The 26,670-nt window shown below is 32.2% G+C and overlaps 4 protein-coding genes across 9 annotated transcripts in view; 3 read left to right on the forward strand and 1 right to left on the reverse strand.

Annotated features, from left to right (window-relative positions):
* LOC145938063 (HEAT repeat-containing protein 5B) overlaps positions 1-17,203 on the forward strand; it is a 31,366-nt gene extending 14,163 nt beyond the window's left edge. The window contains exons 14-37 of one of the 4 annotated variants that reach the window (XM_083041409.1): positions 7,089-7,341; positions 7,431-7,540; positions 7,642-7,805; positions 8,206-8,238; positions 8,703-8,777; positions 8,899-9,174; positions 9,263-9,544; positions 9,629-9,818; positions 9,962-10,131; positions 10,211-10,532; positions 10,604-10,870; positions 10,957-11,138; positions 11,216-11,461; positions 11,597-11,819; positions 11,909-12,181; positions 12,303-12,465; positions 12,542-12,657; positions 12,741-13,025; positions 13,105-13,341; positions 13,521-13,672; positions 13,737-13,950; positions 14,062-14,076; positions 14,193-14,338; positions 14,427-17,203. In XM_083041409.1, coding sequence (XP_082897535.1) covers positions 7,089-7,341; positions 7,431-7,540; positions 7,642-7,805; positions 8,206-8,238; positions 8,703-8,777; positions 8,899-9,174; positions 9,263-9,544; positions 9,629-9,818; positions 9,962-10,131; positions 10,211-10,532; positions 10,604-10,870; positions 10,957-11,138; positions 11,216-11,461; positions 11,597-11,819; positions 11,909-12,181; positions 12,303-12,465; positions 12,542-12,657; positions 12,741-13,025; positions 13,105-13,341; positions 13,521-13,672; positions 13,737-13,950; positions 14,062-14,076; positions 14,193-14,338; positions 14,427-14,603 — 4,571 coding nt within the window. In that variant the 3' untranslated portion in view covers positions 14,604-17,203. The remainder of the gene's footprint in view (positions 1-7,088; positions 7,342-7,430; positions 7,541-7,641; positions 7,806-8,205; positions 8,239-8,702; positions 8,778-8,898; positions 9,175-9,262; positions 9,545-9,628; positions 9,819-9,961; positions 10,132-10,210; positions 10,533-10,603; positions 10,871-10,956; positions 11,139-11,215; positions 11,462-11,596; positions 11,820-11,908; positions 12,182-12,302; positions 12,466-12,541; positions 12,658-12,740; positions 13,026-13,104; positions 13,342-13,520; positions 13,673-13,736; positions 13,951-14,061; positions 14,077-14,192; positions 14,339-14,426) is intronic. The other 3 variants (XM_083041411.1, XM_083041410.1, XM_083041413.1) reach the window with 3 other exon arrangements.
* Positions 17,204-17,479: 276 nt separating this feature from the next.
* Positions 17,480-20,638, forward strand: LOC145938070 (prostaglandin reductase 1). Of its 2 annotated transcripts, XM_083041431.1 has the most exons (5): positions 17,480-17,607; positions 17,836-18,021; positions 18,677-18,971; positions 19,520-19,790; positions 20,062-20,638. In XM_083041431.1, the coding sequence occupies exons 1-5, from the start codon at positions 17,535-17,537 to the stop codon at positions 20,401-20,403; spliced, it is 1,167 nt and encodes a 388-aa protein (XP_082897557.1). In that variant the 5' UTR covers positions 17,480-17,534; the 3' UTR covers positions 20,404-20,638. The 2 variants fall into 2 exon arrangements, with proteins under 2 accessions (XP_082897557.1, XP_082897556.1); XM_083041430.1 differs by lacking the exon at positions 17,480-17,607 and having other exon boundaries at positions 17,698-18,021.
* A 382-nt stretch (positions 20,639-21,020) lies between these two features.
* Und (methionyl aminopeptidase und) lies at positions 21,021-23,994 on the forward strand. The gene is made up of 6 exons (XM_083041428.1): positions 21,021-21,314; positions 21,767-21,841; positions 21,970-22,295; positions 22,577-22,981; positions 23,193-23,460; positions 23,608-23,994. The coding sequence occupies exons 1-6, from the start codon at positions 21,170-21,172 to the stop codon at positions 23,811-23,813; spliced, it is 1,425 nt and encodes a 474-aa protein (XP_082897554.1). The 5' UTR covers positions 21,021-21,169; the 3' UTR covers positions 23,814-23,994.
* Positions 23,995-24,372: 378 nt separating this feature from the next.
* LOC145938071 (uncharacterized) overlaps positions 24,373-26,670 on the reverse strand; it is a 47,670-nt gene continuing 45,372 nt past the window's right edge. The window contains exon 8 of one of the 2 annotated variants that reach the window (XM_083041432.1): positions 24,373-26,503. In XM_083041432.1, the coding sequence (XP_082897558.1) occupies positions 26,414-26,503 (90 nt within the window). In that variant the 3' untranslated portion in view covers positions 24,373-26,413. The other variant, XM_083041433.1, reaches the window with a different exon arrangement.

Genomic DNA, 26,670 nt, shown 5'->3' on the forward strand with positions numbered 1-26,670 from the left:
ATGTATGTACATTTATGTTTATGCATATATATGAATATGTATGTACATTTATGATTATGCATATATATGAATATGTATGTACATTTATGTTTATGCATATATATGAATATGTATGTACATTTATGTTTATGCATATATATGAATATGTATGTACATTTATGATTATGCATATATATGAATATGTATGTACATTTATGTTTATGCATATATATGAATATGTATGTACATTTATGATTATGCATATATATGAATATGTATGTACATTTATGATTATGCATATATATGAATATGTATGTACATTTATGATTATGCATATATATGAATATGTATGTACATTTATGTTTATGCATATATATGAATATGTATGTACATTTATGATTATGCATATATATGAATATGTATGTACATTTATGATTATGCATATATATGAATATGTATGTACATTTATGATTATGCATATATATGAATATGTATGTACATTTATGATTATGCATATATATGAATATGTATGTACATTTATGATTATGCATATATATGAATATGTATGTACATTTATGATTATGCATATATATGAATATGTATGTACATTTATGATTATGCATATATATGAATATGTATGTACATTTATGTTTATGCATATATATGAATATGTATGTACATTTATGTTTATGCATATATATGAATATGTATGTACATTTATGTTTATGCATATATATGAATATGTATGTACATTTATGATTATGCATATATATGAATATGTATGTACATTTATGTTTATGCATATATATGAATATGTATGTACATTTATGATTATGCATATATATGAATATGTATGTACATTTATGATTATGCATATATATGAATATGTATGTACATTTATGATTATGCATATATATGAATATGTATGTACATTTATGATTATGCATATATATGAATATGTATGTACATTTATGTTTATGCATATATATGAATATGTATGTACATTTATGTTTATGCATATATATGAATATGTATGTACATTTATGTTTATGCATATATATGAATATGTATGTACATTTATGTTTATGCATATATATGAATATGTATGTACATTTATGTTTATGCATATATATGAATATGTATGTACATTTATGTTTATGCATATATATGAATATGTATGTACATTTATGTTTATGCATATATATGAATATGTATGTACATTTATGATTATGCATATATATGAATATGTATGTACATTTATGATTATGCATATATATGAATATGTATGTACATTTATGTTTATGCATATATATGAATATGTATGTACATTTATGTTTATGCATATATATGAATATGTATGTACATTTATGTTTATGCATATATATGAATATGTATGTACATTTATGTTTATGCATATATATGAATATGTATGTACATTTATGTTTATGCATATATATGAATATGTATGTACATTTATGTTTATGCATATATATGAATATGTATGTACATTTATGTTTATGCATATATATGAATATGTATGTACATTTATGTTTATGCATATATATGAATATGTATGTACATTTATGTTTATGCATATATATGAATATGTATGTACATTTATGTTTATGCATATATATGAATATGTATGTACATTTATGTTTATGCATATATATGAATATGTATGTACATTTATGATTATGCATATATATGAATATGTATGTACATTTATGATTATGCATATATATGAATATGTATGTACATTTATGATTATGCATATATATGAATATGTATGTACATTTATGATTATGCATATATATGAATATGTATGTACATTTATGTTTATGCATATATATGAATATGTATGTACATTTATGTTTATGCATATATATGAATATGTATGTACATTTATGTTTATGCATATATATGAATATGTATGTACATTTATGTTTATGCATATATATGAATATGTATGTACATTTATGTTTATGCATATATATGAATATGTATGTACATTTATGTTTATGCATATATATGAATATGTATGTACATTTATGTTTATGCATATATATGAATATGTATGTACATTTATGTTTATGCATATATATGAATATGTATGTACATTTATGATTATGCATATATATGAATATGTATGTACATTTATGATTATGCATATATATGAATATGTATGTACATTTATGATTATGCATATATATGAATATGTATGTACATTTATGATTATGCATATATATGAATATGTATGTACATTTATGATTATGCATATATATGAATATGTATGTACATTTATGATTATGCATATATATGAATATGTATGTACATTTATGATTATGCATATATATGAATATGTATGTACATTTATGATTATGCATATATATGAATATGTATGTACATTTATGTTTATGCATATATATGAATATGTATGTACATTTATGATTATGCATATATATGAATATGTATGTACATTTATGATTATGCATATATATGAATATGTATGTACATTTATGATTATGCATATATATGAATATGTATGTACATTTATGATTATGCATATATATGAATATGTATGTACATTTATGATTATGCATATATATGAATATGTATGTACATTTATGTTTATGCATATATATGAATATGTATGTACATTTATGTTTATGCATATATATGAATATGTATGTACATTTATGTTTATGCATATATATGAATATGTATGTACATTTATGTTTATGCATATATATGAATATGTATGTACATTTATGTTTATGCATATATATGAATATGTATGTACATTTATGTTTATGCATATATATGAATATGTATGTACATTTATGTTTATGCATATATATGAATATGTATGTACATTTATGTTTATGCATATATATGAATATGTATGTACATTTATGTTTATGCATATATATGAATATGTATGTACATTTATGATTATGCATATATATGAATATGTATGTACATTTATGTTTATGCATATATATGAATATGTATGTACATTTATGATTATGCATATATATGAATATGTATGTACATTTATGATTATGCATATATATGAATATGTATGTACATTTATGATTATGCATATATATGAATATGTATGTACATTTATGTTTATGCATATATATGAATATGTATGTACATTTATGATTATGCATATATATGAATATGTATGTACATTTATGTTTATGCATATATATGAATATGTATGTACATTTATGTTTATGCATATATATGAATATGTATGTACATTTATGATTATGCATATATATGAATATGTATGTACATTTATGTTTATGCATATATATGAATATGTATGTACATTTATGATTATGCATATATATGAATATGTATGTACATTTATGATTATGCATATATATGAATATGTATGTACATTTATGATTATGCATATATATGAATATGTATGTACATTTATGTTTATGCATATATATGAATATGTATGTACATTTATGATTATGCATATATATGAATATGTATGTACATTTATGATTATGCATATATATGAATATGTATGTACATTTATGATTATGCATATATATGAATATGTATGTACATTTATGATTATGCATATATATGAATATGTATGTACATTTATGATTATGCATATATATGAATATGTATGTACATTTATGATTATGCATATATATGAATATGTATGTACATTTATGATTATGCATATATATGAATATGTATGTACATTTATGTTTATGCATATATATGAATATGTATGTACATTTATGTTTATGCATATATATGAATATGTATGTACATTTATGTTTATGCATATATATGAATATGTATGTACATTTATGATTATGCATATATATGAATATGTATGTACATTTATGTTTATGCATATATATGAATATGTATGTACATTTATGATTATGCATATATATGAATATGTATGTACATTTATGATTATGCATATATATGAATATGTATGTACATTTATGATTATGCATATATATGAATATGTATGTACATTTATGATTATGCATATATATGAATATGTATGTACATTTATGTTTATGCATATATATGAATATGTATGTACATTTATGTTTATGCATATATATGAATATGTATGTACATTTATGTTTATGCATATATATGAATATGTATGTACATTTATGTTTATGCATATATATGAATATGTATGTACATTTATGTTTATGCATATATATGAATATGTATGTACATTTATGTTTATGCATATATATGAATATGTATGTACATTTATGTTTATGCATATATATGAATATGTATGTACATTTATGATTATGCATATATATGAATATGTATGTACATTTATGATTATGCATATATATGAATATGTATGTACATTTATGTTTATGCATATATATGAATATGTATGTACATTTATGTTTATGCATATATATGAATATGTATGTACATTTATGTTTATGCATATATATGAATATGTATGTACATTTATGTTTATGCATATATATGAATATGTATGTACATTTATGTTTATGCATATATATGAATATGTATGTACATTTATGTTTATGCATATATATGAATATGTATGTACATTTATGTTTATGCATATATATGAATATGTATGTACATTTATGTTTATGCATATATATGAATATGTATGTACATTTATGTTTATGCATATATATGAATATGTATGTACATTTATGTTTATGCATATATATGAATATGTATGTACATTTATGATTATGCATATATATGAATATGTATGTACATTTATGATTATGCATATATATGAATATGTATGTACATTTATGTTTATGCATATATATGAATATGTATGTACATTTATGTTTATGCATATATATGAATATGTATGTACATTTATGTTTATGCATATATATGAATATGTATGTACATTTATGTTTATGCATATATATGAATATGTATGTACATTTATGATTATGCATATATATGAATATGTATGTACATTTATGATTATGCATATATATGAATATGTATGTACATTTATGTTTATGCATATATATGAATATGTATGTACATTTATGATTATGCATATATATGAATATGTATGTACATTTATGATTATGCATATATATGAATATGTATGTACATTTATGATTATGCATATATATGAATATGTATGTACATTTATGATTATGCATATATATGAATATGTATGTACATTTATGATTATGCATATATATGAATATGTATGTACATTTATGTTTATGCATATATATGAATATGTATGTACATTTATGTTTATGCATATATATGAATATGTATGTACATTTATGATTATGCATATATATGAATATGTATGTACATTTATGATTATGCATATATATGAATATGTATGTACATTTATGATTATGCATATATATGAATATGTATGTACATTTATGATTATGCATATATATGAATATGTATGTACATTTATGATTATGCATATATATGAATATGTATGTACATTTATGTTTATGCATATATATGAATATGTATGTACATTTATGATTATGCATATATATGAATATGTATGTACATTTATGATTATGCATATATATGAATATGTATGTACATTTATGATTATGCATATATATGAATATGTATGTACATTTATGATTATGCATATATATGAATATGTATGTACATTTATGATTATGCATATATATGAATATGTATGTACATTTATGTTTATGCATATATATGAATATGTATGTACATTTATGTTTATGCATATATATGAATATGTATGTACATTTATGTTTATGCATATATATGAATATGTATGTACATTTATGTTTATGCATATATATGAATATGTATGTACATTTATGTTTATGCATATATATGAATATGTATGTACATTTATGATTATGCATATATATGAATATGTATGTACATTTATGTTTATGCATATATATGAATATGTATGTACATTTATGATTATGCATATATATGAATATGTATGTACATTTATGATTATGCATATATATGAATATGTATGTACATTTATGATTATGCATATATATGAATATGTATGTACATTTATGATTATGCATATATATGAATATGTATGTACATTTATGTTTATGCATATATATGAATATGTATGTACATTTATGTTTATGCATATATATGAATATGTATGTACATTTATGTTTATGCATATATATGAATATGTATGTACATTTATGTTTATGCATATATATGAATATGTATGTACATTTATGTTTATGCATATATATGAATATGTATGTACATTTATGATTATGCATATATATGAATATGTATGTACATTTATGATTATGCATATATATGAATATGTATGTACATTTATGATTATGCATATATATGAATATGTATGTACATTTATGATTATGCATATATATGAATATGTATGTACATTTATGATTATGCATATATATGAATATGTATGTACATTTATGATTATGCATATATATGAATATGTATGTACATTTATGATTATGCATATATATGAATATGTATGTACATTTATGTTTATGCATATATATGAATATGTATGTACATTTATGATTATGCATATATATGAATATGTATGTACATTTATGATTATGCATATATATGAATATGTATGTACATTTATGATTATGCATATATATGAATATGTATGTACATTTATGATTATGCATATATATGAATATGTATGTACATTTATGTTTATGCATATATATGAATATGTATGTACATTTATGTTTATGCATATATATGAATATGTATGTACATTTATGTTTATGCATATATATGTATATGTATGTACATTTATGTTTATGCATATATATGAATATGTATGTACATTTATGTTTATGCATATATATGAATATGTATGTACATTTATGTTTATGCATATATATGAATATGTATGTACATTTATGTTTATGCATATATATGAATATGTATGTACATTTATGTTTATGCATATATATGAATATGTATGTACATTTATGTTTATGCATATATATGAATATGTATGTACATTTATGATTATGCATATATATGAATATCGTACATATAACTTATACTCGAATACACAGGTACGGCAGTGGTGAAGGGCCTATTGCCGAGAATGTTACTCCTATGGCGAAATTCCTTTCCGCGCTCGAACAAGGAACTCGAAAGCGAGAAAGCGCGTGGTGACGCTTTCACGTGGCAAGTGACTCTGGAAGGACGTGCCGGCGCGCTGTCCGCCATGTACAGCTTCCTATTGCATTGTTCGGAGCTTCTGAACGACGATATCACTCGGCGATTACTCACGCCTATCGAGTCCGCTCTGGCGATGCTAACAAAGTACGAATATTAATATTTTTTAAGTATAACATATAAGACAGGAAAATATTTAGAATACAGAAATTCTGTATACGCGTTCTTCGTTTCAGTTTGTCACCCGTTTTGAAGAATTACGGCCAACAACTGAAAGCTCCCGCGGCTATGGTTCGTTTACGCTTATACGAAACGTTGTTGCTGCTACCGCCGCAAACGTTCGAAGGTAAATTCATGCTCTGTGTGAGATTATTTGAAAGCGATTTGCATAAGTCTTCTTCATTCTTTTTTTATATGTCTGCATTACTATCTGATATTGTGATTTAGGTTCTTACACGCATCTTCTAAGGATGCTCGTGTCAGAGTTCACGCTTACGGACAACCCTGGGAATACGACTACTTCCTTATTGCGTGTAGTTTGTCACGCTAACGATTCTGTGATCCTCGGTACATGGCTACAGGAGACTGATCATCGTACGATAGAAGATCAAGTGAGTTCATCTTTATATTTCACATCGCAAAATAATTTTTACTGTCATAAGCATAATATTTTTGTGTTCAATGTTTTGTTGAGTGCGTTGTTTTCTTAATTCAGATCTAGTTCTCTTCGAGAGCTTCGAGAGAGAAAAGTTTTTGTGAAAATATCGTTGCATTAATTATAACTTTTTTTACATACTTCTCTGACAGAGAATTTGCGATTGACGAAAAAGATATAGAAAACATTTATATGTTGTGTGAATCTATTTAATCCAAATTTTTCTCATTGACATTTTACATCTTATATCGCATATATAGTAAATTTCAGATGCGAAGAATAAAGAAATACTCTTGCAATTTAAGCTTTTATGGAATATAATTTTGGCATTAACTTGTAAATACGTTCGTGTTTAGATGGAACCAAACAGAAGGGCAGATTTGGAACATGTGAGTAAGGTGTTCTGCAAAGTGTGCCTTTCGTTTCAGTTATAATGTAATAATGTTGTTTTCTCTGTTTTCGAGATATATTTACATTTATATAAAACTATATTTTATATGTGTCAGAATTAATTAATTTTTTACCTGCAGCCTATTTTTCATATTATTATATTTGCTTTTTTATCACTTTATATTTTTATATTACTTAATATTGCATAACAGTAATATCTTATTTTGTTTATATTTTACTTTGAAAACATCAAATATTTGTTGCATATAATATTCATTACATTTTACTTTACTTGTTTAAAATAAGCTATATCTTATTCATTTTAGTAACAGATGCATATTTACCAATATTATTTATTATTTTTACATATTTTTTTAGGTTTACATAAGATGCAGCTTTAACTTTCATTACAATTATCTCTAAATTTAGTATACTTTATCACAGTCTACGATCTTTCTTCCAGCTTCAACCAAATAGTGCTGCAGGATCCGGAGCACTGGAACATAATACATGCTGTCTTTATAGACCAATGCCACGTGTGAGTTTAAATAAGTATTTTACATAATACGAATAAATTTAAATCCATCTTACTATGAATCACAAATATAAATGAAAGAATTGTGTAATACAAATTTATAATATATGATTACTACTTACAGATTGAAATAATACCTGGTCCTTTACCGTTGGGAGTAGCAGTGATCGATTTATCGGTTGCGTTATTCGGCCAGATATTCCCGCGCGTAGCAAACAAGCACAGACTGCAGATGCTGGATCACTTTAGCGAGTGCATAAAACACACCAAATCCGGAAGACAGGAAGCGATACAGATGAACGTGTTCACTGCTGTGTTGAGCGGCTTGAAAGGACTCAACGAAGCGAAGACGGGCTTCGGACAAGAGGATGTCAAGAAATCCGCCACTAATCTTATCATTGTAAGGCAGCGTTGTCGTTACATGAAACGAGAATTTATTTTGTTGATTGATTATGAAATTATACAACGTGCTCTCTGCAACGTTTTAGAGCACACTAGTCAGTGGCAATCCTATTTTACGATGGGCGGCGGGAGAGGCAGTCGGCAGAATGGCTCAAGTGATCTCCGATCCCAAGTTCACCGCTGAATTGGCACAGACCAGTTTCGATCGTCTGAAATCGGCCCGCGACGTCGCTAGCAGAACCGGCCATTCGTTGGCGTTAGGTTGTCTCCACAAGTATGTCGGCGGTATGGGTTCCAGTCAGCATCTCAACACTAGCGTCAGCATCTTGCTCGCACTCGCTCAGGATAACTCGTCTCCTGTGGTACAAGTAAGACGTCTTCCTGCATATCATTGTTTATTAGATTCTTTTTACTTTGACAGATAATAATAAAATAAACTTTCTTCTCTCCAGGTTTGGGCACTGCACGCTCTGGCTCTGATAGCTGATTCCGGTGGACCAATGTTCAGGGGTTATGTGGAACCTACGCTGTCCTTGGTGTTGACTCTTCTTCTCAATGTTCCTCACTCTTACATCGATGTGCATCAGTGCATCGGAAAGGTTTTATCAGCACTTATTACTACGATAGGACCTGAATTACAAGGTAGATATTGTATATAATATATTTAACTGTTATTATATATAAGTAATTATATGTATGATTATATGCGAAGTAAAATTGCGAAGAACAGATGACCCTGAAGGCTCTGAAGAAAATTTAATTTATCAAGCAATCGATTTTAACAGGCAATACATCAACGATTTGCATGGCACGGTCGTCATTTTTGTGCGCGTGTGCCATCATGCAGGATCATCAGGATCCGCTCGTTCAAGCCGAAGCAACTGGCTGCCTTCAACAGTTGCATCTCTTTGCACCCAGACATGTCAATCTGTCTTCCCTCGTTCCTACATTATGCGTAAGGCTTCTTTAAATATTTAAAAATATCTTTTATCATGAAATGTATTTTTATTACAGATGTGCTTTTTCTTTTTTAGCGTACTCTATCGAGTAATCATTTACTTTTGCGTAAAGCTGCGATATCGTGCCTTCGACAGCTCGCTCAACGCGAAGCGAAGGAAGTGTGCGAGCACGCGATGACGCTGGCCAACGAAAGCAGAGATACCAACGTGGTGGAGGGTCTCGTCATCACCGAGACCGGGTTACCAGGCGTGCTGTTTAGTATGCTGGATACAGAAACTGACAGTAAACTGATCAAAGACATTCATGACACTTTGACGAGCATGTTGCAGATATTAGCGGCCGACAATCTGTCTCAGTGGTTGTCGTTATGCAAAGACGTTCTCACGATAGCTTCAGGTAATTCAGTCAAGTTCTTTCGATCCAATCATTGATGAAACATTTTTTTCATAAGACATCTCGTTTTGCAGAATCGAGTACAATCGAGGAAGCTAACGTGGCAAATGCGGATGACAGCACCACTGACAATGAGTCAACCGACGCGGAGGGCGACGATGATCAGGCCGAGTTTCACGCCGACGAATCCACCAAGCAACGGCCGTCCATCACGCCGAGATGGCCGACCAGAGTCTTCGCGGCGCAATGCGTCAGACGCATCGTCGCGACCTGCGTGAACAACAAACAGGCGCACTTCGATCTCGCTTTGGCGAAAGAGATGCAGCTGTCTAAGGGAAAAGGTGTTTGATGAGTTTCAAATATTGCTATCTTTTTAAAAATTAAAAAAAAATTTTTATTTTTATTCTCACACGAGATTTTTTTTCAGGAGATTTTTTGGTGTTACACCTGTCAGATCTTGTTCGCATGGCGTTTATGGCTGCGACAAGTGATTGTGATCCGTTGCGGCTGGAAGGTCTGAAAACTCTGCAAGAGATCATCGATAAATTCGCTAAGGTTCCCGAACCGGAATTTCCCGGACACTTATTGCTCGAGCAGTTCCAGGCACAGGTGAGTTTCTAATTCATTCATCAACGTGTTTCTCGAATCTGCATTTAACAATTATTATATAAAATACGAATATGAAGGTTGGAGCTGCTTTAAGACCGGCGTTTTCCGCGGAAACACCGTCGCATGTTACTGCCGCGGCCTGCGAGGCTTGCAGCGCGTGGATCGGCAGCGGCGTCGCCAGGGATCTCAATGATCTGCGAAGGGTTCATCAGTTGCTCGTGTCGTCTCTGGAGAAATTGCGAGAGGGTAACACTCGACCGCAGCTTTATAACGAGAGCTTGTCAACGCTGGAGAGATTGGCGATCCTAAAAGCGTGGGCGGAGGTATACATCAAATTATAATTACGCATTTAATATAAAGAGATATGATGTAAATAAAGATCAAATAAATTTAGAAAAAAAAAAAACTATGAGAAAGGAGAGATTAGATTTGATCTCGGTTTTTTATTTTGTTAACAGGTGTACGTAGTCGCGATGATACGGGACGGATCCGCGCTAAACAGCAAAGATACAGCTAATCGAAACGCGAATCAACCCGACGAAGGATCCAACGAGGAGGATTTCGGGGAATTCGAGTTTCAGAGCGAAAGTCTACTGAGTCTCGTCCAACCGGAGCTTCTAAGTCTGAGTCAACATTGGCTATCTGCATTGCGGGATCATGCATTGCTGTCTTTGCCGCCAGGTAAGATTAATATTTATGCATTTTTTAAATACTTTTTGGATCATTATTATTTCGACAGTTGAAACCATTTTTTTATGATATTCATTTAGAATTCTCCAGTCAATTGCCGCACGATGGTGGTGCCTTTTACACGACGGACACTATGGAATCCGCGCGTCCTCATTACGTAGAATCATGGGCGCCAATTCTTCATGCTGCGACTCTCTGGCTCAATGCGAGGGGATTCGAAATGAGTGACAGTAATCAAGAGAAAACGACGGCGAACGCCGCCAATAATAACAATCATAACAATAATAACAACAACGACGAGGCCGCCGCCTCTAAAACTAACATGAATGTTGAACGCTTCCATTTGTTATTCGGTAAATGTGCAATATATTATAAAATACATTATAATATTTGCGTTAAAATTTATTTTATATGATTTTGATATGATTCATACGGGAGTGAAATTGCGCTTATTATTATAATTGTTATTTTCAGGTATATGTATGGAAGCTTTGTGCAGTCCTCGCTCTTCCGAATCTCCGCAAAATATAGAGACGTGTTTAAATGCTTTGTACACGCTACTCGATTCAACGTGGGCGCGTAAGGTCTTTATCGCGGACTGTTCCTTACCCATTGAATTGTGCAACGTTCTGCATAGGTATGTGTACATATGCAAGTATATAACAAGCTTCTTCTTCATCGCGTAATATTAATACCGATATATTATTTCAAAGGTTGCTCTTAACGCGAGAGAGCTATGTCATCCAAATGATAGTAATGGAGGTGCTGAAACAAGTGATGAAAGCGGCGCAGGAAGATTTGGCTGCGAGGAAAAAATTGAAGCTCCGAGGTACGTGAAATTGTTTTCGACAAATATATGCAAAACGTAAAATTGTACGTTTTTGTATATATCTTTTTTTTTTTTTATAATAGATGCCACATCAGCGAATGAAGAAAACAACGAAATGTCGGAAGTGGATTTGCTGGGCGAAGGAAAAGAAAGCGGCGAACTCGTACCGGGCAAATCGTTAGTGTTCGCCATCCTGGAAGTATGCCTGTGTCTTTTGGTACGACAGATACCGGCGTTGAATCCGAATCCTGGCGGTGCCACTGCCATCCTGTCTCAAAAAGGATACGTACCGTCAGAGGAGAGCGGCAAACTGATCTCGTTGTCCCTCAATATAATGGAATCTCTTCCCATTCTATGTTCTCCGCAAGGTATTTTTCCTGTTTTAATAGACTATTTTTTTCTATATACGCGTGATTTCATTCTATATCCTCGCTGTATCTCCTGCAGGCGCAATAGCAATTCTCCCGACACTGCTGTACTTGGCGACAGGCGTAATACGAGAAACCGCGGTGCGCACGGACAACGAGAGCACCAAACCCGGCGCGGAAGCGCCGGTTCATGCCGCGTTGCACTGCGTCAAGTGTCTTATCACTAACAAGTACGCCCGGGATCACAGAAGTCAGGAGCAGTGGACCGGACTACTGCGAAGCGCACTTGCCAAGATAATCGATCTGGCCAAGACAGGTACGTCTCACGATTCTATCTTATTAGAGAAATCATATAAACACTATAGATCTTATTTATAAAATATTAAGAGTCGAAAAGAAATATATATATAATATTTTTTGTATCGAAATATAAGATATCTACTATAATCTAATTGAAGATTAATGTATATCATATTTTTAATTTTATTTGTGTAGGCAATGATGAAACGAAAATGGATGAAGTAGCCATGATGCTGGGTATCGCGGTATTCGTGCTTCACGCGTCACCAGAAGTAGTGAGCGCTCCGAATCTGCAATTTCCGTGTATCAATCATTTCCGACACGCATTCCAGTCTGAAAACTTGACGGTAAGTAAAGGTGTGAAAATGACAGACACTGAAAAATATATTATTCATAATTATCGTGCACCAGGTAAGACTGAAATGCGTACAAACGTTAAGAACGATATTTCTGCATCCGGAACGTAATATAAGTACTCCGTACATTCACGCGCTCGCGCCACGACTGGTAGAATATCTGTACAGCGACAAGAGCAAGCAAGTCACGGACGATATGGAATTGACTTTTACGTTGGAATGCGTTAGTACGGTGGAAGCTCTCATAGGACTCGCCGATCTTTCTAATCGTAAGTAATCGCTGTTAAATTCAATAAAAAAAACAGTATATGACGAAATTACATCTTGCAATTAGCTTGTGCAACAAAATGTTAATGTAAAATATGTTACACGCTATTCAGGAGATCTATTACAAGGTGTGTGGAAAGTAGAGATCTTCGTAATCTAATTTTCAGATGTTTTAATTAACTTTATTTACCTTACACTGCGATAAATAAATTTAACATAAATGTAACGTTTTTGTAATTACTAGGTATTCAAATGCTGACTCTACTCGTGCCAATTTTAATCAACTACTTGCTGGAAGGAGACGAGCTTCAACGCGCCACTAAATATCAAATGAGCCTTCACCAACAGAGTTTTCAATGGCTGAATAAGATCGGGCCGAAATATCCGCAGGTATTTACAATATTTCAAAAATATTTTTAATCCCAAGTAACATATACGATTATATAATATACAATAATAATTGTTATTAAACCGCTAGGAATTTAAGACGCTAATGTCACAGTCTACCGAACTGAAGACTAAATTGGAGAACGCTGTAAGAACTAGCCATCAGCAGGCGCAACGACATACTCGTCCGGTCGATTCTGTGAAACCACAGATCAAGATATCCGCGCCGTCAATAAAATTGAAAACAGATTTTTCCAACTTTAATTAGAAAGAAATATAATCTGTTACAGGTCAAAGGTAATCCATTAGAATCGTGTGAAAGATACTAACGTAAATAACGATGTTAGCGATTCTGTCGTAATAGAGTAACATGTTTAGATCATCAAGACGACTGACTTCAATAATTATCGATCAGGTATGAATCGAATTAATCACTATTTATAATATGTTAGCATCGTGATAATTATAAAGTGATATCTCGCTGTTAGAGTATCTTACTCGACCGTACTTAGAGGTAAGAGGAAATTAGTAACATTATGGCGGATATCAGGGATAGTTAGAAGAGAGATGGATAAACTAATGTCGAATGATCAATTAATCTCTATCATAAAATAATATTTATCTTACCATATAGTAATATTTATAAATCTTTCATATATTCTTTCTGTTTATCCATCCGTTTAACTTTATTGCTAAGTACAATAACGTTCCTGATTTTTTTTATCATACTTCTCCCCAAGTGTAAGAGAGAATAACTTTATATTAGATTTTCAAATTGTACATATTGTAGAATTTAGCACACATACAAAACACACACACACATATATAGAAATTATTAATTTATTTGATAATATATATAAAAATAGTGTTGATATTTTCTTGCTTCACACAGCTGCAACGGATTACAAACGTTAACGACTAGCAGTTTTATTTCATGAAGATGTATTAAAAATGAAACAAATGCAAAAAAATATCAATATGCACAAAATTTATAAGTAATATAATAATATGTATAGACAATTCTCTGTGCTCAGTGTAAATCGTATTAACATAGTTCAAAAGTTTTTATTTTTAAACTCTCTTGATGTAACTCTGATTATATTATCGATAAGAATTATTTATTTACAGATTATAGATAAAAATTAATTCCCTTTAAGGCTCCTAGCTCCTTGCCGACCATGTCGAAATCGTGACGTCAGGCGAGAAAACACGCTAAAATTTCTTAAATGCCATTTCGAAATAAAAAAATATTTCGATGAAACAGCACTTCAGATGGCTTTAGCACATTCTTAAAAAACCCCGAAAACTATCCTTTCCCCTTTATAATCAATCAACAGCTGTAAAATGTAATATTATGAAGCCCAGTCCGTCTGGTCTTTGCACATGCGCAGTCATTCCGCATGTCAAAAGTCTGATATCTCGATCATTTTACAGATGTTGATTGATTATAAAGGAAAAAGGATAGTTTTCGGGGGTTTTTAAGAGTGTGCTAAAGCCATCTGAAGTGCTGTTTAATCGAAATATCTTTTCATTAAAAAATGGCATCTAAGAATTTTCAGCGTGTGCTTTCTCGCCTCTGACGTCACAATCCAATATGGCCGCGGTGAGCACCCAGGAGCCTTAAGAAAATACTACTTGCCATAAAACGGACGAGAATACGATTAAAGATAAGCGTAAAGTATAAACAGGTTTAATCGCAGGACACATTTAACATTTTTTTTATAAGACTGATAACCTTCGCTACGTATTTATTTAACAATTTTACATAATACATATATGCAGTGTTGTACACATGTTTATTTCGATAGAATTGATAGTAGAGTTGAAATACTCAATCGAACGAAATGTCTGATATGACATATCGAACTGTATATTGAGAGCTCTTTTGTAATATCATGTTTTTTTCTCTAAGAAAATTTTTTTCTGCCAAGAAAACGTTTTTGTAAATTAATAATAGTATAATACTGGACATCACAGCAAAAAAACAATGCTTTAGTAATTCTTAAAAATTATAAAAATCTTAATTTCTTTTGCATTTGATTTTTGAATTGTAGAAGAAACGAAGCAAGAATGAATCATGTGGCACAAGATGTATTTAGGAAATATAACTTGAAAATCTGTGTGTGGACTCGTACACCACAATAACTGTCTTTCCATTTAAAATTCGGCATAGCAAGCCTCTCTCGCAACATATGTATAGAATTAAGTTTGAAAATTGCATATTAATCTGGTGTAGCGCGTGTATCATTGATAAAAATTTTCTAGGAATATCGAAAATTATTATAATTGCGTGGAAAGGATTATTTGCTCGATAGATGATCTACTATTTTTATATGATTATTTTAAGAATACGTTAATCGCGTTTGCAACTTTTAATTACTCACTGTTCATATATATGTATATCTGATCCATCGAACTTCCATGTACAATGAGTTTATCGTATTTTATTCAATCAACAGGAATCCTCTCGAAAGGTACAATTATGCGTTATATTGCTGCTGTAATCGACAGAAATAAAAATCACTTAATTTAACTGCATTTTTGCATTGATTTCTCGTATCTGTGTATTCGGTCTTATCGTAGACTATGTGGTGATTTAAGATTTTATTTCTTTTTATATATGTACATATAATTTTGTATGCAAGATAAGATAAAATATGATAAACAGAAATATGTTTAGTAAGTGTTGCACATGTATGCATCGCATACATATGTTACTTTTTGAAGATAAATTTATTTCATGTTTTTAACTTAGTGTGATGTTTATTACTAATTATATAATGTTATTTTAAAATATCGTTGTATATTTAAAGTTGTACATTTTAAAGATATATATATGTAAAATAGCAAAAATTTGAAACTTATAAAATTGAGAATTATTTACGTATCATATTTTTATAATAAATATGCGTACTTATGCGTATGTATATTTTTTGCATATAATTTGCAGAAAACTGGAAGATTGTAAATGAAAACTTTACAACGTTTATCATATTTTTTTTTATTATAAAAGTGATTTTTATTTCGTTATTTGATTGTTATCTCATTTTGTAATTTGCACCAATTATTACGTATGTATTATAATTATGATTTTCAGTAAATCATATATTTTATTTTGTACTGTATGTATACATATACATTTTTCTAACGGAATATTATTTTTGTAACGCAGGTTGTCAACTATCTAGGCGAATGCTTGATGATAAACAAGAATATCATTTGCACTGCCAGAGTTATTGGAGTAACGAACTGTTCAGTGTCGAACGTGTTTTGTAAGAGTTTAATTCTTCTTAAAACAGAGAACTTATTTGAAACATGCGAATACATTACGTGTTTTATATATATATATATATATATATATATATATATGAGATTCATGAGAATATAAAAGCAAATGTTTCAATCAGTGTTTAAATTAGTGCCACGCTTGCTATCGGCGAGGAATGACCTTATCGTAATCAGCATTGCACGTTATATAACGTTTGACAATAAAATTGCAGTGAGAGATTCGCAGCGAGCAGCGAAGAAATTCAATTCGACAACTTCTTGGATTCGAAAGAGTTCAACGCAATCACGCGAAATGGTGAAAGCAAAAAAATACGTGCTAATGAAGCATTTCGTGAACGATCCGAAGCCGACCGATTTGAAATTGGTAGAAGAGGAGTTGCCGCCTTTACAGAATGAAGGTAGAGATTTAATTTAATTGCACTGTCATGTCATCGTACCGTGTGCAATCGCTGATTATAACGCTGACATTGCAAATAGATAAACGATGTATGCATGATACATGATTCTATAATAAAACCTATTATAATTACAACTAATTATTTCATGAATGATCTAGATGTCAGATAGTTAAAGAATCGCGTATTTTAAATTCAAATATACTTATGTTAATTGATTTTAGACTTCGACATTTTTGTATTAGGCGTTACAAATGAAGCAGAATAATTATATCAGATCATAAATCACTATGTAATTAGTATCTGCATCTAGGAAATAAAAAAATTATAACATGATATAACATGACTCTATTAAAAAATATATAAATCTATTGCTTAATAATTTAACATTGACGAAATAAGACAGTATAAATATATCAATAAGTGTTTAATTAGCATTTCTGATTAGAAAATAAAAATTAATAATAACGTGACTTTAATAAATATAAAAATATATAATTCTATTATTGTTTAATAATGTAATATTAACGATTGAATTACGAAATCGTATCGGCATTGATTCTCATGCGATTACTCAATATATTATTTTAATTAATATATAATATTATCATAATAAATCATCCATTGTTCGAATCATATCTTCTTTTTTTTCTTTCAGAATATCTTGTGGAAGCCGAATATCTTTCCGTCGACCCATACATGAGACCGTACGTGCAAAGGTTTCCGGTTGGGATCACAATGCTCGGCAGTCAGGTCGCTAAGATCGTAGAATCCAGAAATCCAAGTTATCCGGTCGGCAAAAGAGTTGCTGGATATCTTGGTTGGAGAACTCATACGATTATCAAACCAACGATTGACGCCAAGGAAGACCCCATGACTCGACCACCATACATTTTGCCGGACCTAGGCGATCTGCCACCGTCCCTGAGCTTAGGCGTACTAGGAATGCCAGGGTAAAAAATGGAAAATATTTTTTAATGCGTTCGTGTGCGCCATCGCTTTCTAATGAGACGCATCTTCTTATCATTTCGTGACAGAAAAAGAGTAAAATTAAGGGGAAAAAACAAGTAAATAAAGAGCACTCTTACGTTTCTTGTTTGCCACTAACTTGCATTTAAACTTTGAAATTTATAGAACGAGCTCGTTGAAGCAGATTCCTAGAGAGAGATTATTTGTAGAAAGATTAATGTTTAAGAGATATATATGAACTCCACAGAAGTCAAACTAATCAATTCCACTTTTTCTAAAATTAAGAAATTGAATTAATCAATTTGGCTTCTCTGAAAACATTTATAAAAACTCGTTTATAAAACTCATTTATAAAAATTCATTTTTTCTCGAAATATTTATATATACCATCATAGCTACTTTAAACATTAATATCATACTATTTAAAAATAACATTAGACAAATATTTATCTACAAAAATTAATATATATTTATACATATACTTGCATATATACTTATGTTATGAATATAAAATACAAATTTGCGTTTACAGCAACACGGCGTACTTCGGCTTGATGGAGATATGCAAGCCAAAATCCGGCGAGACAATCGTCATTAGCGGGGCCGCCGGTGCAGTCGGTTCTCACGTGGGCCAGATCGCCAAAAATCTGGGCCTCACCGTCATCGGTTTATGCGGTTCCGACGAGAAGTGCAAATGGCTCAAGGAATTGGGCTTCGATGCCACCATTAATTACAAGACCGCGCCAGTTGCGGCAACTCTACGTAAGGTCGCTCCGCAAGGCGTAGACTGTTACTTCGACAATGTAAATATATCGTTGATAAAATACACATTATACAGTCCTATTATCATCACCTAGATATGCGTATTGTTAATTTTTAAAATATTTTCTCTCTTTGAGTATCTTTTAGCGGTATAACAAAAAGGATTTATTGAGAACTTTCTGATTTTCTTCTGTAATCTTACATTAGATATTCTTCCTGTTGAAGTCTAAAATGTGAAGACATACGATTTTTTCCCGATATCGTGAGTAAACTCGCGGCTATACGTTGTAATTGTGAAAATTATATTTCCAGGTCGGCGGGGACATCTCTAGTACGGTTATATACCAGATGAAGCCGTTCGGTCGGATAGCCGTGTGTGGCAGCATCTCGACTTACAATGCAGATTCCTCATCCTTACCCAAGTGCACCACCCTGCAACCTGCGATAGTGTTCAATCAACTGCAGATGGAGGGCTTCATCGTTTCTCGTTGGATGAATCGCTGGAACGAGGGGATCGAGCATAATCTGCGATGGATCCGCGAGGACAAACTTTGTTATCGCGAGACCGTGACCAAAGGCTTCGAGAACATGTTCGATGCGTTCATTGGCATGTTGCACGGCGAAAACTTCGGGAAGGCAATCGTCCAGGTGTAGGTCGACGTCACAACTCAGACAATATCGTGTCCAAAATTGGAACATAAGACATCTTTAAGAAATCTTTAAGACATCTTTAAGAAGTCTTATAATAATGATATCCAAAAGACATCTCAAAAATATCTTAAAGATGTCTTATCCGCCGATTTTGGACATGGTGCTGTCTGGGAAGTATTGTGCAGTACAGTTTATATAAATGTATATTCCTGAATATTAGAAAAATTTTTAAAAATAAGCTGAAAATTTTGTTTCCTCCGCGCACTCTTAATATTAATTAATTATGCAAATGCCAGATTAAGATTAAATGGCATTTAAACATGACGTAAAAAGTATATAAAAGCGTTCAGCGAGAACTGGAGTTGTTTCGAAAGATAAATTTTGTAAATAAAATAATATTTACTTTTATTTTTCACCTAGTTACTATAATAAGTGATAAATTTAAGAAGATTTTATATAATAAAATTTTTTCAAATAATTTCTCTATAATAAAAAAAATCTTAAGAATAAAAGTTGAATAAAAAGAGTATTTGAAGAAATCTTGAAAATAGACACGCGAGAGCGCATTTTGTAACATTAGAAGAACGTATGCAAATATATAAGAAAATTATGTTATATTTTTCAGTTCTGAACAAAACGTCCAATTATTAATTTTATTGTCAATCGAGAGCGCTGCAATTTTACATGGAAAGTTGATAAATTAAATTTCTGCGCGATCGACGAAGCCGTGGATTTACGTCGCATCATTGTTTGGCCATCATTCTTGAAAATGGCGGCCGTGTTGGACGAGGTCGGCAAGTCCGCCGAAAAGCTCGTGGACGAAGAAAAGAACGAGATCGTCGACGAGGAGGCCGAGACCGGCGCAGTTGAAGCTTCGAAGAAGAAGAAGAAGAAGAAAAAGAAGAAGAAGGCCGGTGCGTTTAAATACAATCTTGCTCGTCCTCAATCGTTCGCGCCCTCCGCATCCCGCGTTGAACCACATGTATTTCTTCAATTACATTGTGAAATACGGTCGCAAAGTCGCCGGGAGAGATCCACCTGCTTTCGATCGAACTTACTCGCGACATTTCGCTTAATCTCGCGTTATTAACGCAATTCGTCGTGTCGTTAAAAGCGCGCGATTCCATCGTTGATTCGTTAATGTGCTCCATTATCTTCTAGTTCTAGTATCAAGTAATCAACATGAGAAATTTTACCGCGCATATAATTGTTGCAGTATTTTCGAAATCAATGATTTTAAACTTGTATTCGATTTGACAGCCTTGGAATTTTATCAGGTCCATGTGTACATAGACTATCAGCTGTTAGTAAAAGAAATTGCATTACTGATCATGAAATATTAATAGTGAATAATATTTTCACGCAGGTGCTGGAGAAGCTAGTGCAGATGTTCCTGAAGGGGAAGAAGATAAAGTTAAGGATGATGATGCACCAGCAGAAGGTCAATAGTTTTTAATTTTTTCTAACTATATGATTATAGACTAAACTTTAATATCAATAATTGAAATAATATGTTTAGCTTTCCATGCTAATGACATATAATAATACCTGTTTGGTTGAAACTCTTAGGTCCCACAGAGGTGGCCGAGAACGATGGAGAGAGCGAGGATGTCAAAAAGAAGAAGAAGAAGCGCAAGCCCAGAGGCAAGGGTGGCGTAAAGCAGCAAACAGATCCACCGACCATTCCTGTGTCAGAATTATTCCCAGATGGCAATTTCCCAGTAGGGCAGATAATGGATCATCCATCCGTTGCTGGAATAGATGACAGAACGGCGAAAAATCGCTTTACGAGTGAGGAAGCGCGTGCCCTCGACAGAATGCACAATGATATCTACAATGAAGCTAGACAAGCAGCTGAAGCACATCGACAAACTCGAAAGCATATTATGAAATGGGTATGTAAATCTGTGCGTTATGCAAACAATGGTTAAAATATGATTAAGATGCACATTAAGAGTAATAGATATCAAGAATTGTGAAACAATTCATTTTTATAATTTGCAAATATTTAATATATTTATATATTTAATATATATATATTTATATATTAAATTTAATATATAAATATAAATTAAATATAATATATTAAATTAATTATAATATTGTATGTTATTATAATATATTAAAATATAATATATTAAATTTAATATATATACAATGATGAATTTATTTGCAGGTAAAACCAGGAATGACTATGATAGAGATTTGTAACGAGCTGGAGGAGACCGCACGGAAATTGATAGGTGAGGACGGTCTCAAGGCTGGATTGGCGTTCCCGACCGGTTGTTCCCGCAATCATTGCGCGGCTCACTACACCCCGAACGCTGGTGATCCAACCGTTTTGGAGTACGATGATGTCACAAAGATCGATTTCGGTACGCACATCAACGGGCGTATCATCGACTGCGCGTTCACTTTGACGTTTAATCCAAAGTACGACAAGTTGATCGAGGCTGTCCGCGACGCCACCAATACTGGTATCAAGGCTGCCGGAATTGACGTACAATTGTGCGACGTCGGTGCTGTTATCCAGGAAGTAATGGAGTCCTACGAGGTGGAACTGGACGGCAGAACGTATCCGGTATGAAATATATAATATATATATGCAAAATATCTCTCAGTTCTAATTGTGATTAACTTTAACATCGATTATCTCTCTTGGCCGCAACTTATGAAATAAATTCCGTAAGAAACCTCGTGATTGTTCTTCAAATTTTCGCTGGAAAAGATCTATTTATTAAAACCGACGAAAATTATGAAAGATTTAATTACTAAGTTGAATTTTTTTACAGGTGAAGTCAATTAGAAATCTGAATGGCCACTCTATCGCGCCCTACCGCATACACGCCGGGAAAACGGTGCCGATAGTCCGAGGTGGCGAGGCAACTCGAATGGAGGAGAATGAATTCTACGCGATTGAAACCTTCGGATCTACCGGCAGAGGCGTCGTTCACGACGACATGGAGTGTTCGCATTACATGAAGAGCTTCGATGCCGGTTTCGTGCCATTGAGATTGCAGAGCAGCAAGTCTCTTCTCAATACTATCAACAAGCATTTCGGTGAGTAATCGAACAAAAAAATTCTCGAACAGTTTAAAGTTTAAAAAATAAAATTGAATCTCGTATATATTAATATATAATATATTAATAATCTATATATAATATACTAATAATTAACCTCTGTTTTTAATTCCGTGAATATTTCAGGTACTTTGGCTTTTTGTAAACGCTGGTTGGACCGCGTCGGGTGCACCAAGTACCAAATGGCGCTTAAGGATCTCTGCGAGAAAGGCGCCGTGGAAGCTTATCCGCCGTTGGTCGACGTCAAGGGCTGTTACACTGCTCAGTTCGAGCACACTCTCGTTCTGCGTCCCACGTGTAAAGAAGTGATCTCCCGCGGAGAGGATTATTAATAAATCAATATAAATAAATGCATCATCGTTGTGTTTTACATGAATCACTATCGAATGTGTCAAGATGTATTTTAATCTCAATGTAACATCATTGTCAAAACATTGTATCGTTCGATTCATGTGGCGATGCACGAACGATACACGCGTGAATAAGAATATAATCATTGTAAATTGTAACACACGTGTGACATTTGTTAACTGTAATATACGTAATTTTGCTTTTCCGGTCGTAAGTATTATGTCGCGAGTTGACACGAATGAAGGTGCAGTTTGTGATTTCTACTTATTAAACATCAAATGCTTTTTTTTTTAAATGTGTGGTTGAGAAATAGAAGTTGCATTTTCTTTTTTTATCGTTTCTATAGATATACGCTTCGAGAAAAGGATCGGTAATTTGTATTCGTCGTAACATTTTTTAAATCTTTATTACTAATTTCTTACACTCTTACGCTAAAATGGAAATGACGGGAGGGGGGATGGTGTGTTTAGTATTGTATTGAATAAAATATATTTGGGATTCGAGAGATTTCTATCATTGTGATGATCTTGTGGTCCTGAATATCGTGTAATTAAGTTTTTAATATTAGAATGATATAAACGTAGAGAGTCTAGCAATACATACGTGTGATAATTGTACAAAAAAAAAGAAAGTATTCTCCATTTGTGACTTCTCTATAGCGAATCTCTCTATACGTCGATATATTTCTCTACACATTTTAAGAACGCGAATTATATGTTATAAAGTCTTCGTGGATTGATCGGTAAATTAAAGGTGTAACAAATTCATGTCTTATATTATGTTTTTATCATCTTAAGAGGCTGCGCGTGTTTTCGCAAGATTCTTCAAACAATGCATCACGAGATGTAGTAATAGCATTGACGTTTCGATTCGACGTATAAATACGGCTCGCAACAATCGTTATACTCCGTATCTTGCTAACGCACACATTTCTCTCATTATCGTATAATGAAGTATAAGAACACATCTCGCGGAGAGTCCTGAGACCTATCCTTTCTTATCCTCCGGTGGAATATTTTATTTTCAGTGGCATCATCTCTATATAATTATAATATATAATTTTGACGTTTAATTTGCATATAAAACACGTGTAGTAAAGTACGCGTGAAATAAAAACGGGTAGCAACATCATTCAAGTCAGATAAATCCGTCACTATACAGCTACGTTGACTTACGACGTCAGAAGCTACCGCGACAAATCGAGAACTTCAATGATGACTCGTGCGATTAGCTGCGCGTATCTTTAGGCGGAACCCGTTTTACGTTTAATGTGACTCGAGGTTTCTTCGTGACGCGTCCAACAAGAATGCGAGTAATGCCATCGTCGGTGATCCGAATACAAAATACTTTCTAGATGCCCGAATTGCGTCGAAGATCGTGGAAGACATCGTCGGGACTTCCACTCTTAGTGGAAAGGAAAGAAAAAACGATTATGCATATTGTCGTCTCGCATAGACACGTGTCTAAGAATATTCGCGAGTCCAGAACTCTCGCGCGTATTTCGAGCGATTAATCCTAAACGGTACAGAATATTTCACTTATAACGAAACAAATTTTATATATAATTTTACTTTATTGCGCAAATAATAGTCCCAGCGATCCTTGGAAAAACGTCTATTCATCGTTTTATCGCAAATGTTATATGTAAGAACTCTTAAAGAAACTGAACTTTGGAAAATTAAAGGAAGCATTTCGTATCGTTCAAGATCAAAAAATCGAAACAGAAACGAATAAATTCTTCCATATTATCTCATTATTTATCTACTCTCGCTATTCTGTCTATTGTCAATTTGTGTCGCTACTCTGTCAAACTGTATTACTATCATGTTAACTATCGATGCTCTCGCGACGAAATCACCTTTGTGTTTTCTCGTAAGAAAAAATACGCTGGTTATTATATATTCGAGTTTACACGTATAATAATTACCGGATTACTTTACTACATACGATAATTACCGATATAATAATCGTATGTAATAATATACGTTATCGCTTGTCGACGTCATCCTAATTGGTCATCAAACTAAGCTCGGCACACTATGAGGTTTACTATTTATTAAACACGACAAAGACACGTGATTGGTTGCTGATTGTACATCGAGACACCCGATACGTTTTTACGAGCCCTTGCTATTCGCGTTATCCGACCCAGGTGGAACGACACCGTAATTCGCGATGTTTAAGCCATAAAGAGATATAAATCCTAATCTTCGAGACACAACGTCGTTTGGTCCTTTACGTTGTTCTGGGAATGATTTTACGGTGGATTGACACGTTTTTTTTCTTTTTTTTTTCTACGAGATAGATCCTCCACCGATCCTCTCCTCGCTGATAATCGAACGATTAATTACGTGGCGTATTATATCTTAATGCTCATTATACAACACACCTTTCGACGCGCCAAATGAGAGACGCCGTAGTAATCCTCGTACCAACGAAATCTTATCAGATGTTACGCGTATATACATGTTGATTGCGATCGATAAGGCGTCGAGGTATGAAATTACACGAGCCATTCGAGCGGATCGAGATCAATCGATCGTCCTATTCATTCGGGCGCGACCTCCGACCTTCGTTAGGCTCACTGAGACTCGGTGCGAGGCCTCAGCTTCGCCCTCGCTGTCACCAAGAGATTGCTCGGCGGCTCCGTCATCGCCTGCGATTGCTCTTGCTGCGAACAGACAATTGCTCATCCATTGCGAGTCCCATCCACGTCGAGAGAGAAATCGATCGGAGTGCATTGTTACATTTACATTTGCATTTGTTTGTAATTTTATGCGTTTGACATCAAAAGAGATACCTCGACTTGACAATTCAAGATTCCAGGAACGAGCTACA

This window comes from Prenolepis imparis, unplaced genomic scaffold, assembly GCF_030444845.1.
Source record: "Prenolepis imparis isolate NDT839.2.m4 unplaced genomic scaffold, iyPreImpa1.0 SCAF_7, whole genome shotgun sequence".
In the NCBI taxonomy this organism is placed as follows: domain Eukaryota; kingdom Metazoa; phylum Arthropoda; class Insecta; order Hymenoptera; family Formicidae; genus Prenolepis; species Prenolepis imparis.